At 51.0% G+C, this 13,526-nt stretch overlaps 1 protein-coding gene across 1 annotated transcript; it reads left to right on the forward strand.

The window, feature by feature from the left end:
• Positions 1–10,265: 10,265 nt before the first annotated feature.
• LOC306811195 (C-C motif chemokine 5-like) lies at positions 10,266–12,099 on the forward strand (the record flags this gene model as incomplete). The annotated part of the gene is given in 7 exon segments (XM_079324669.1): positions 10,266–10,273; positions 10,656–10,701; positions 10,703–10,730; positions 11,205–11,244; positions 11,246–11,292; positions 11,295–11,313; positions 11,778–12,099. Coding segments are annotated over 7 exon segments (276 nt in total). The 3' UTR covers positions 11,866–12,099.
• Positions 12,100–13,526: the final 1,427 nt, after the last annotated feature.

The raw sequence follows: 13,526 nt of genomic DNA on the forward strand, positions 1-13,526 counted from the left end.
ATTGGTTGACATCTCTGAAGGTTTGGGAAGCCAGAAATGGATCATTTTGCCAGTGCATTTGTGGAGCATCCCAAGGTGCACATACAGCATGTGTGAGTGGTGGGCCTGCCACTATCTGTGTCCTGGCAAAACAAAGGGATTTGTAAATTCCTATAAAATATTTGCTGATTACTGGGGATGACACAGACTGGACAAGGAGTGAGGCAATAGCACAGAGCAGGGTCAAGTTGTCTCTGGCAAAATCACATGGAAAGAAATATGGACAATCCCAAAGTTATAGCTGTGCCAATATTAGAAAGGAACAAAGTCTTAGGCCAAATGATGTAATTAATCTCAATGTGAATTATGACAGATGGTTAGGAGGAAATTCTTCCCTGTGAGGGTGGGCAGCCCTGGCACAGGGTGCCCAGAGCAGCTGTGGCTGCCCCTGGATCCCTGGCAGTGCCCAAGGCCAGGCTGGACAGGGCTGGGAGTAGCTGGGACAGTGGAAGGTGTCCCTGCTCATGGCAGGAGGCAGAATGGGATGAGCTTTAAGATCCCTTCCAGCACAAACCATTCCATGATTCCATGATATGCAGGAGCAAATAGGATTGTACTTCAGTGGACCAACAGGAAGGTAGTAGAAATAATTTAATCCTTTGAACGTTGGTGACACTGATAACAAAAGACAATGCTGAATTTTCTTGCCATCAATCAACCTTTTAAACCTCCCAGGATTAGGAAGCCAATCCTTCCTACTGTTCAAATATTTTCACAGCTCTTATTAAACCAAAATAAATAAAAAGGAAACCATATATGATAAAGGAAAGTGCTACCAAAAAGATGTCATTTTAAATCTGTGGGAAAAAAAAAAAAAAAAAAAAAAAAAAAAAAAAAAAAGAAACAAAAAAAGAAAGGCCAGGTTTTCAGAAACTGGAAATGCAAAGTCAATATTTCTCCCCTAAAGAGAAGTTTGAAGCCAAAGCAGTGGTCGCCCCTACCACCAAAGTGACTCTGATCACCTTATCTATCCAGTTTTCGTTGAAAAATGTGCATAGGCAGAAGTCCAGGTACCTGCTGGGTGGCTTTGCTACTTTTTTGTGTTGGTGACATGTATCTTTCCATTAGTGATTCTTGAGGAAACTCCCCTGTCTGTCTGTCCAGGAGCCACCCGGGCAGTGGCAGTGGCAGCACCTGAGCTGGGACCAAGGTCCCTCCCCAGCAAGGGGAACAGGGACCTGAGCACAGCCAGGTGAGGGACATTCACACACATGGCAGGAGTGATGACTCCAGACTTTCCTGGGCTGGACTGTGGGGGTATAAAACCCAGGGTTTCCTTTGTTTGGATCCCTGTTCAGAGGTACCAACTCAAGCTGTTATTCTTTTGCTACACCAAAATTAAATTATTTTGGGCATCCAGACATCAGTGACTCTGCTGTGGGAAACCTGGGATCAAGCTGGTGAGGAAACCTGGGGGAATGTGAGGGGTGTGGGGAGTCCAGTGGTGCCTCTGTTGGGAAGGGACCTCAGTCCCAGCCCAGGAAGTGCTAGTGGGACTGCCAGGCTGGAGATAAGGAATTTCCAGGTCAGACAAGGAATTTTCCTTCACATCTCACAGGAGGGATGGTGACCCCCACTGCCCTTGGACAGGGACACTGTCCACCCTCAAGGACACACGTCCCTGTGGGCAGGTGGCCCCATGCTGCCCCCATGGCTCCAGTCCTCTGGCAGACAGAGGTTGCCTTCACATCACCTGTCGTGTCCATTCCTGGAGTCTAAGTGCAGTCCCAAGGCTTTCCCAGGTCAGGTAAGCAGCCCACTGTCACCCCCAGCTGGGGTTTGTGGTGTTCCAGTGCAATCTCTGGAGCCTCCAGAAAACCCAGGGTATCCTGCTCACCAAGGTCAATGTATATTCAGCAGTGTACAAGCCATCCAGACAACCTGGGCAATAATTATCCATTAGTTACTTGACCAAGCAGCAGATCTGTCTTGAGAAAATGCAGATTTCTTTTCTCTCAGGATCTTGGTATTGCCAACGTTACTTCTTGGTCCTGTTCAGACCTTCAGCCCTGAATCCCAGCACAAATCCAGAGCTGTGCAAACCACTGATGGCATTTGCTGAAAAGTAGCTGTAGGAACAAGGTCATTAAACTCCACCAACATTCCTGTTTCCCATCCTGGCAAAAGGCAACATCCTCCCCTTCCTCATTTGACACCTCTGACATTCCTGCAAGCTTCTTCAGCTTTGTTTTCATACAAATCATAGAATCACAGAATCCCAGACTGGTTTGGGTTGGAAGGGACCTTAAAGGTCATCTCATTCCCCCCCATCCCATGGGCAGGTACACTTTCCACTAGACCAGATTGCTCCAAGCCCCATTTAACCTGGCCTTGAATAACAGAGACACATTTAAATCCCAGGTGTAAACCATGGTGTCAATAATGATTAAGGACTCAATTTGGGTACAACTTTAAACATACAAAGTTTCCTCTTCACCTGCCAATGGTGTATTTTTCCTATGTTTGAGACTGTGGATTTATTTACAAGCTGAGAGCCAATAGCCTGTGCAAGCCAATCTGTCCTTGTCCAGGGCACAAGTTTACAGAACTGTATCCAGTGCATCTTCTGCTCCAATAGATGAAGGGCAGAGCTTATAAAGGGATGAGTGAGCAAGATGAAACAGATAAAAGTGAGAAGTAATAGGTTACAGCACAGAAATTGTAGGGCAAGTAGAGGAGGAAAACTTCCCAGCAGCACAGGGGTGGCATTTAATAAAACCAGATTGTCCAGCTTTAAAAATAGAAAGGCTGAAACACTAAAAGAGAACTTTAACCTTTTATGGATAAGTGACAGCAACAGCAAGGGATGTTCAGGAGGTGGCACTCGTGTTCAGGGGGGTCTCTCTCAAGCTGTGTGATGCCAGGAGTGACATTATCACCTCTTTTGGAAACTCTCCTTTAAAGACTCAACACCCAAGGCTATGAAGCCTCCTTGGTGCATCTCCCCACCTGCCATGGTGTTACATTGCCATGGGAGGTGCTCCAGGTGGGCTGAGAGGCTGGGGGGACACTAGTGAGGACAGGCTGCTTGGTGGATCCTCCCAGTCCCCCTCAAGCAGCAGGCACAGTGCCCAGGGCTAGACAGCCATGGAGAGGCACCTGTGACTTTCCAGCAGAGTGGCAGACCCACCACACACACCAGGACAAGCTGCACACCTATCCACAGAAAATGCTCATCTTGCAAGGCTTAAATGGGACTCCAATCCTGAGCAGCAGCTAGAACACTTCTTCCATAAGAACAACAATCCTTCCCCAGGGGCTGCAGCTTTAATTCCCTTCCTGTGGACCAAACTCCCTGAATAAAACCTTCAGCTCCCCCTCACAAACCAAACTTCTTCCTGACCCATCCTTTAGTAAATCTTTCTTCCATCCCTTCCATTCTCTTCCAGACATGCTTAGGCAGGAAAGTGGGACATGTCTTCTCTGGAGATGGGGCTAGCAAGACTAGAACATAGAATACAGGAGGATGGTTTCTCCATTTTCCATATATCTTCCTGCTCTGGAATCAGTTCCCATCTTATCTGGAAATATGGGATGCAGCAGAAGCAGTAGTCAGGCCCCTGGAAAGCCACTGGGAGAACACATGACTTCAAACTCTCCAGAGATTTATTTGAGCAGAGAGAGTGGAAGAGGCTTTAGATCCCACTGCAGTTTTCATTGTACCCCACAGCTGGGAGATAGGGCAGTCATTCACAGTCATTCAATTTTTCCTGGACTGCAGCTTAAATTCTTAAGAGGCCAAATATGTGAATAGAAGCAAGAAAGGATCACAGGCTTGGTTCAATGCTTAAGCCTGTGAAGGAATGTCTGTATGCACAGAGCTTGCAGGGGTTCCCCGGTATTCCAAGGCTCTTCTGGATCATCCTATGCCCTCACATTGCAACCAGTGACATGTTTATGGTGAGAGCAGTGTCTTTAACATTGCATCCAGTGATGGGAGGGAACAGTGAATCAAGGAATCACAAAATAATTTAGGTTGGAAAAGCCCTTTAAGACCATTGAATCCAATCATTCCCCTAGCACTGCCAAGGCCACCACTAACCCATGTCCCCAAGTGCCACATCTCCATGTTTTTGAGCAATTCCAGGGATGGTGATTCCACCACTGCCCTGGGCAACTTGTTCTAGTGTCTGACTACCCTTTCAGTGAAGGAGTTTTTCCCTAATTCCCAACCTAACCCTTCCCTGGCACAACTTGAGGCCATTCTCTCTCCTCAGGAATGGTGAGAGCTGTGTGCTGGGTCCAGCTGGGTTCTTGTGCAGGGCTGTCACTGTTTTCTGCAGCTTGGAAGGTTAAAGGGTGAAAATGAGAGCCTGAACATTTCCTTGATTTAGAAGCTCTGTCTCATGACACACCTTGTGGTTTTCTCTATTGCATAATACTGCAAAGGGCCATTTGTTACAAGAGAAGAGCTGTCAGCTTTCTGTTGAACTCAGACTTTTCTGTAAACACATCTTGTTCTTTTAACCAGGCAAGATTGTTTTGTCTGTAAATATGATAAGAAATGTAGATGAAAATAGTTATTCACTGCCAACAACGCAGGATTAGATAAGGAATAAAGTCAACAAGATGAAAGATTCAGAGCACTATTGGGGCAATTGTGACCAGTGCAATGAAAGTGTGAGTCCAGCCAGGCTGCAAAAACAGCTGGGGGATGTGGTGTCCTCCAGTCTCCTCCAGACACTTCTGTTGGAGCTCTCCAGACCAACCTTTCAACCTCCTTCACACCCTCAGACCTCTTTTTTTTTCAGGCCTAGTCCCCTCCAGCCTCTATTAGGGTGCCACTGCTCTCCAGGTCCCTCTGCTCCCACTCTGGTTCTCTCCAGGTCCTTCCACTGGGGTCTGGACCCTCCCATCCATCTGATATCATGGTAGATCACTCCAGACCCCGCTGATAAATGGGAGGGGCATGGAGTGCCATGATAGAAGGAAGCTCTTGCACAGCTCTTGGGCACAGATCCAGGAACTCAGGGAGAGCTTTGGATGTCTCAGGATGAGTGCCCAAAGTCAGCTCACACCCAAATCAAGGACAGTGCTTCTAGGACTGCTCTTCAAATTGGATTTATGCTCCAAAGGAGTGACCAAGTCACTACCAGACCTTGCTCAGCAAGGATTTCCTCTTGACAGCCACCTTTTCATTCTTTCCCCAAATCCCCTGCTCCAAAAGTCAAAATGCAGGCAGCAACCTGTGAGAACCACACAAGCCTAGAACATCTCCCAGCTGCAGAACAGAACCTGCCAGGTCCATGGCTCAGGCTGCCTTGAAGAGCTATGTCAGGATGTGCTGTCACAGAGGCAAAAATAGGGATATTGTGGGAAGAGGGGATGGAGAAGCCTGGGATATTTCCAGGCTAGAAAGGGAGACTGGAGACAGTTGTCTTGGGACAAGTTTTCTGTTGGATACAAGGAGACAAGACAGACACAGACTTCCCACCATGTCCATCCCCCCATGTCCATCACCACTGATGTTGCGGCTGGTGCCCAGCTTCTGTTCCCAGAACTGCTGGGATGCTTGTGCAGGGCAGGTGGCAGCAGTCCCCAAGCTGGATGTGAAGCAGGGATGGCAGAATTCATGTCCAGAATGGGAGCAGGTCCTGTTGTGTCCCTGGACAGGGTTAGAGCCAGGGGCTTCTGAAAACACAAACTGGACTGGCTGTTGTGATGGCCAAGAGGTGAAGGTGTTGAACTTGAAATGGGGATTCCCTACATGGGTTCAAGTCCTGCCCACAGATGGAGTTCTACTGTCAGAACCTGTCTCCCTGGCCCAGGAGGGACAGACACAGGGCAGTCACACTCCCTCGATGGACCCTGTGTACCCATCCTGGCCCTGATCTCCAGGCACTCTTTACCTTTAGGAGATGGTCAGGAGGGTGTTCAGGGGAGGAGCCCAGCACCACTTCTTATTACAGGAAGAAATCCTGCAATAGCATGTCCCAGCCATAAAGAGAGGTCACCCTGCTCCCTACAGCTCAGTGACACTGTTCCCTGTAGATGTGTCACCCTGCTTTCTACCCCTTATCACACTGCTCCCAAGAACTGTCACCCTGCTTTTTACAAATGTGTCCCCCTGCCTTCTGCAGCCCTTCACCCTACTCCCTGCAGCCCATCACCCAGCTCCTCACAGCCCATCACCCAGCTCCTTACAGCCCATCACCAGCTCCCTGCAGCTATTGCTCTGCTGTGATAGTCTGAACTTCGTTTAAACAAGTGGTTTATTGTGATTTATTGTGTCCCTGATAGCCAGAGACCAATTCCTCAAATATTTTAAAGAGATCATGACAAAAGCTGATAGGAAGCAGATCATGTGGAGGTGGGATAATGTTTTTAATCATGCCAATTCCCTCCCTTCCAACGACTCCCAACTGGCACAACAAAGTGTTTGCATTTGGGGAAATGGAGCAGAACCGTGTTCATGGCATTGAAAGGGACATAAAACGTCACAGCAGCCAGTGTTGCATCAGGCAGTGCAAACCCCTCCCCGGAGGAGGTGTCAGGGCATTGGCATGTGAGCCTTGGATCCCTGTCATACACTGCTCCCTACACCCACCACAGGGGCATGACCACACTGGCAGCTGCAGGCCTTTGGCAAGACAGGAGACACCCCCCAAATTCATTTTTTGACACCCCCCCAAAATTCATCCCATCCTGACCCAGCCTGACCCAGCCCTACACACACTGGGTGCTTCTGAACCCTGAACTGAACCCCAAGAGCTGCTCCAGGACAGCACAGCCACCCAAGAAAAGACTGCAACGTGGTGGGTGAAGGAACCCCTTCCCTGCCTGGGAATTGAACCCAGGCCACGATAGTGAGAGTGCCAAATCCTGACCAGGGAGGAGTGGTGACCATCAGTGGAGAGTGGCCACCACCAGAATGACCTGCTGCTGGCATCAGCCAAACCCTGTAGGGAAAGGGACCCCTGCTCCCCACAGTTCCAGGAGAGGCCCAGAGGGGATGGATGCCTCAGCCTTTCTGGGGGAATGGGCAGGGATGCCTGTGGCATTGGGAACCCCTGTGTGCAAGGAGAACCACCTGGGTAGGCCAGGGAAGCAGGACATGGTAGTGCCATGACTCTGATCACCACCAAAGGCAGGTTTGGGGAAGGCAGTGAAAACAAATGGTTCAGGAAAAGGTGTATCATCTTCTGGGGGTTCACTAGGGAGCTTTTCCTGCTGCTGCTGGATCGTGGTCCCTTTGGGGCTGCTGTGTGCTGCCATGTGACACACACCACACTGGGCACAGTGTCATGGACACAACAATACTGACCCCCAGTGCACAGCCAGAGATCCCCAGAGTCACCTGGCGACAAGAACAAAAGTGCAGGTACAGCCTGAGTGTTAGCAGAGCCTTTCCTGGGCAAGGGAAACTGATCTGAGCCCTGGTGCTGGGCAGGGAGTATGTCTGGAGCCCCCATTCCTGCTGGTTTTACAGCAACCTGGTCATCTTGTTTGTCTAGGAGAACATGGCTGTCTGGGGACAGCTTTTGGAACCTAATCTGGAGCTGTGAAGAGCAGGTAACCAGTAGGTGATTTCCCTTTACAGAGTCCTTAGGGGGTGTAGAGAATTCTGTCTTTCTTGGTTTGCCCCACAGAAGAGGAACAAAAAGTGGCTTCCTGGTGAACAGGGGGATGGAGAGGGGCTGGAAATGGTTCCCCCACTCCCCAGAGATTTGTTACCAGCATGGGCAGCAAGAAGGGCATTGCAGAGCCCTGGACTCCCCCAGGACAGAAAGCACCAGGGGGAGCCCAGGGCTCGGGGGACAGTGTCACTGTCACCTGTGCCTGCAGCTGCCAGCTCGGCAGGCTCAGAGCCAAGGGGAAGGAGCACTGACAGGGGCCGGAGCTCCGGGCTGCGTGCAGGGAGGAGACCCCAGGGGGGGCGCACGGGGCGGCTCCGGGCTCCTCAGCAGGTGGGTGAGCCGTGGCTGAGTTGGGGCGGTGGGGAGGCTCCAGGAGAACCTTCCCGAGGAGAACAGCAGAGGGCTCAGCGCTCCCAGGGCTCGCCTGTGTGGGGAGGGCACGTGAAAGGACAGAGAAAACCTCTCTGGTTTTCAGGGATCGATGCGCGCAGATTGCTGAAACGTCCCTGTGCTTTGCCTTGTCCCTTGAAGCTCCCAAAAATATGGTCTGTGTAGCTCCTGTCTCCGTCTGAGGCCAAATCCCATCATGGTCCCTGCAGTGCCCTTCATGACCTGATCGGGGTCTCAGTGGGGCTCCGGGCATTCCCCAGCCCGGCTCCCCCACTCCCTCCCTGACCCTGTGCTGCCATGATCTCTTTTCAGATTTCTCTGCAGTGCCTGGTGGATCCCGATGGAGCCACGGGGAATGACCTGGCATCCTTCCAAACTGCTGGCATCTCTGCTGTGAGGGCCAGGGCTGCAGACTGCACCTTCAAAAAACCCTGCACAGGGCAAAGCCCTGAGTGAGGGGTAAGGCTGGGCTGTGTGATGATCCTACAGGACAGTGGCAGCCCTTGGGCATGCCTGGAGCAGGGAAGGGGGAGGCTTCCTGGCTGAGGAGCAGCCAGAGCACTGCCAGAGCAATGATCAGATGTCATGGTTTCGGTTGCCTTTGCCAGCCCTGACAGAGCGTGAGCTCTGGCTGCCTTGCGGTCGGAGGAACACCAGCATCTTTCTGTGGTTTTCTTAGATCTTGATCTGGCCCTGTCACACATTATGTCACAGGCAGTAACAGTTTCTTCATCTGCCAGCGGATCTGGGCACATTAAACAGGTTCATTTGTGTGTGCCAAGGCAGGACAGTCTCCATCTCTGATGGAAGCTGAGTGGCTGCCACTCACCACAGGCAGGTGGAAGGTGACACAGCAGGGAGCTGCTTTTTGGAGCTCTTGGTAGGCAAGGACAGCTGGGGGGACATAAAAATAGACTTTTTCTACAGGCACTGCTCCTTGAAAAAAGAAATCCCAGCCCCAGGATCAGCCTTGGAGCAGTGGGGATGAGGCTCAGCACAAAATGCAGTTGTTATGCTGAGAAGATGAGGATGAGACCCACTGCCTTACTTTGCACCCTTCATGGGTCTGGGGCATAAGCAATGCATGCGTCATTTAGCCAGACCAGCAGACTAATTGCAATTCTGGAATGCAGTATGGCAGTAGCAATAAATAATCCATCTCCCTATCTCTGACAGGGAGTTGGCAAATTCCAGCTGAGGTTTTGTCCCTTGCAAAGCCTGAATACCTTCAGCACAAAATGCCACCACCACGTGTCTGTGACAGCCTCATGATGTCAGGCATTGGTTCAACTCCAGCTCCTGCTCATGAAGAGTCCTCAGGGTCCTCAGGACACCATCTGGATGCCTCTTGGGAGAATGATTTGGAAAAGCCATGGACTCCTGCCCACTCCAGCAGTGTCCCTGGCACAGCCCTGGAGACCCTCCTGCAGCCCTGGCCCCCATCCTTGGGGACATCATGGTGGAGGGGACACTGGGAATGTTTTGAGTGCCCCCACAGACCCAGGAGGCCAGTGGGGGAGAAGGAGAGTGGCAGCAGAGCATCCCCTCTCTGCAGCCCTGTCACAGCACTGGGGCCCAGGGTTAGTGAGGAAATCTGGGAAACACGAGCTTGTGGTGCCTTGTGAGCACAGCTGGGCTGGAAAACACCCAGAGGAACCACAGGCTGTGGGCTGGCAAAATGGGGGCCTGTCACAAAGAAGAGAGAGGTGGAAAAAGGGGAAATGCTGCCTGGCACATCCTGGGGAACCCATCACTGCAAGGGCAGTGCCAGGGGCCTCTGTGCAGAGCACACCATGACCCCTGTGACTGCAGGTGGGCACCAGGGACTGGGATCTCTTGATCCCTCTCAGCTCCCTGGGCTGGGGAAGCTCCTGCTCTCCCTTCTGTGTCCCACCTTGTACCAAACCCTGGCACTGGGAGAAGATGCTCCCTGTAGAGTCAGCCCATGCAGGCTGATTCCCAGTCCAGCCCTGCCCTTCCTGGTGGTGTTGGGAGGGGTTTGGAGGGCACAGCCCCACACTGGAAACTCATCACTGAGAATTGGATCTCCAGCCAGTCTTCAGACTGAGTGTTCCTGCTGCCTTTGCTGCCCTCACTGACCTCCTGTATCCACCCTGGACATTTCCCAGACTCACCACTGGATAAGGGATCCCTTGGCTGGACCTGCATGGTCCATTTGAGGGTCTGAGCTCCCCTGACCCCCAGACCTGGTTCCTTAAAGACAAGACTGAGCTGGGTCCTCCTGGTGCTTTGGTAGGGATGGCGAGGTGACTTTGATAAGCAGAGTTGTTTTGGATGATGTAAATGTGAACCTGCTGCTCAAGGATGGTTTCATATCCTGTCTTGGTCAGTGGGGACTGATTTGCTCACACTTACCTCCTTCACACAAAGGCTATTCTGCTACTTCCTCAACCAACTGTTTTCTTTTTACCTTTTTTCCCCTCTTTTTATTTTTTTTTTCAGTATTTCTCAGGCAAAGGTGCAATGACATTAGCTCTATTATGTTTTGGAAATTCTACCTTTGCCTTCAAATCTGACTGACTGGCCACTGTCCTTATAAAAAGCAAGGACTGAGCCAGCACCTCACAAAAGGCACAGGAGGAAACTGCTCTGGTCCTGCCTCTGCCCTTGCAGCTTTTCTCTGTCCAGGAGGAACATCTCCACACTCTGCCTCTCCATCATCCTGGTTGCTGCCCCCGTTTTTTCAGGCCCTTCTTGCTCCATGTGAATACAGCATCCCTATCCTCTCCTGGGATGGAATTTTGCTCTGACTGCCTGCAATTTGGAGCAGAACTGGCAAAAGTCAGCTACAAATGTTGTAATCCTGTTTGAATAACTTCTCCAGATTTATTTGGGCTGATCTTCCTTTCTAACATCCTTTTATCTATAGGGATGAATTTTACTGGTATCAAAGTTTTCAGGTTTGCTGTCCCAATTTTCTTGCTGGCTTTTAGGAGTGGACCCAGGGCAATGACAGGGATTTTTACCCTGGGATGAGAGTGTAAAACATTTAACAAACAATTCTAGCAATGTTGTTTATCAAGCTTCTATGATCACAGCAACTTCTTGCTGATTTTCAGGGAAAGCAGTAGGAGAAAGCAGTCCAGTTGATTAAGGAGGTGGTTGCCTGTGCTCTCAGGTGAGAATGTATAATTTATTGAGTGATGGTTTCAGGCTGGATTTCCTGATCTCTTCCAGTGCAACCTGACACAACTTTGTGCTGCTTCAGCTACCTCATGAAAGCTGCCTCAGAGTCCTGGGCAAGAGTATTTCTACAGCAGCAGCAGTTCTCCCAGCCAGCAGTTGTGTAAGTACCAGCTTTGGGCCCCGAGGGGAGGCTTTGCCAGCCTTTGGGCTCCTGGCTTCACACCCAACTAGGATAATGTGAGGCATCCTCCCTGGGGGAGGGAGCAGTCACCCAGGTTCCATGTGCAGTGTGTGAGCCCTCACCCTCCTCAGCTGAGAATATGTGGCCCCTTGGTCTCCTTGGACTGCCCTCCTGCTGGGAATAAGGCATGGGAAGGAGGTCAGGAGCCAGCAGGACCCTCCAGAGCTTGATGAGCCAAATCCACACATTTCATACTGTATCCAGGTTCAAGGAGTTGAATATCTGAGCAAGGCAGGTTCTCTCAAGGGACCCTGATGTGCCCTGGGTCTTAGCAACTCCTGGATGCTTGAGGGCTTGTGAGAGCTGAACCAATGACACAACCCAAGTACTTCATGTCCTGTTTCCCCTCTGGGACTGTAACCCCTGAGCTCATGACTTGCCAGGTTTGTGACCAGGAAGAAGCAGGAGATTTGTGCTCACCCTGATGCCAGGTGGGTGAAGGAATACGTGAACAGCCTGGAGCTGCAGTGAGCACTGGAAGCTGAGAAGTCCTGCCAGGCCATCCATCAGAGCTTGGCACAGACCTGGAAACACTGCTTCCAAGCACCCGGACTGCTGAGCCACCCTGGGACCCCTGAAGTTTGTTTTGTTTTGAAAAGGTGTCATTTAACACAATAATCCAGCTACACTTAGGGCAGATGTGATGGTGAAGACCTCCTGGCCTTGCAGACCCATCTTGGGGTGCCCTGCTGTGTGATGTAGCTAAACTGAGCCCCACCTTGAGCCTCCACTTCTAGAATGGGAGGGGAATTTTATCCCAGAGCTATCTGTGGGTGTCAAAGAATAAAGTTGTTTTCTCTCTGTGTCATCTCTGGTTGTTCCCCTCCTGTTTGAAAAATGGGGACCCCACTGCAACAATTTTTGGAGATGTAGGGAAAGAACCCCAACTTCTCAGCTGAAAGTGCCCCAGCCTCCTTAAGTCTAAAAGCCTTCACTTCTGCTTGGCCTCCCTGATATCAGTACCACAGCAGCAGCAGGCCAAGCACCTCCCAGCCCCTACACTGATGTGGAGCCAGAACTTCTTCCCAGCCCTTTTCACCCATCCTGTCATAGCCAAGGCTGGGAGTTGGAGGGGCTTTGCTACTGAAGATTTGGCAAAGGAATGCCTGGAAATCTCAGGGTGGGTTTCAGGGGTGAATGGTGAGATGGAAAGAGAGTGGCCAGGACTACATCCCTGGCACAGGCTCCTCTGGCATGCAGCTCTTGGGATGCTCTGTTAGTGTTTATTGTAAGATAAACACCAATTCACTGTTGTGCTTAGCACTGATCCATCCAGTCCCCACTTTCCACAGGGTAGCACCAGTGATGGCATGTATAAATGGGTAGGTTTAGGAGAAAGGATTCTTGGATTAAGTGGCCAGTGCAAGTTGAAAAGACAGAAATTAAAGAGACTGAGATGTGAGGCCAAGTTCAAACCATCAGCTCTCCAGGTCTGACAGTGAGAAACTATGATAGGGTGTTCACCATGGGGTTAAGAGAAGGGAGCAGCAGGGACACAATGTGGACTGAGGGTCTCCATGGCTCCTCTCTCCTCCCAGGGTTTCTCCAAGTGAAGCTGGGAGAGATGGAATAGCCACAAGGCTCATGCTCTTGAAAAGGCCAGAGACAACCAGGCTATCCAGTGTTTTGCCCATGGAACCATGAAGGTCTTCTGATCTCCTGATGCCTTCTGCCATTGCAGGCAGTGAAGAAAACATTCCATAAGTCCAGCAACTGGAAACCAAAACCAGAAAGGCTTGAGAGGGAAATTCCCAGAAGTTCCTGGGCACAGAGCCAGGGACTGTCTGGAGGTGAGGCAGCTGCAGCACTGCATGACCCAGCCTCTCCAGCCTGCTCCTGCATCCTGGGCATGGGATAAACACCAGCACTCCCCTCAACTTCCCTTTCTCCAACATATCCATCCTCCATCCCTCTCAGCTCAGAGTCCCAGAGCAGGGACAGTTTGGGTCTCCTGCAGTTCCCCTGCAGCACCAGGCTTGGGTTGGGTTGTCCTCAGGGGTAGAGGAGACATCCAGCACCCCATTCCCAGGATCTTCACCTGCTCCTGCCCATCCACCAACCACTCTGCTCTAGGGTTCCATAGCACAGTGAGGCAGCCCCACTCAGGATACACCCCCTGCAGATTTCCATCT

The sequence above is a fragment of the Erithacus rubecula genome (genome assembly GCF_903797595.1).
Source record: "Erithacus rubecula genome assembly, chromosome: 22".
In the NCBI taxonomy this organism is placed as follows: Eukaryota; Metazoa; Chordata; class Aves; order Passeriformes; family Muscicapidae; genus Erithacus; species Erithacus rubecula.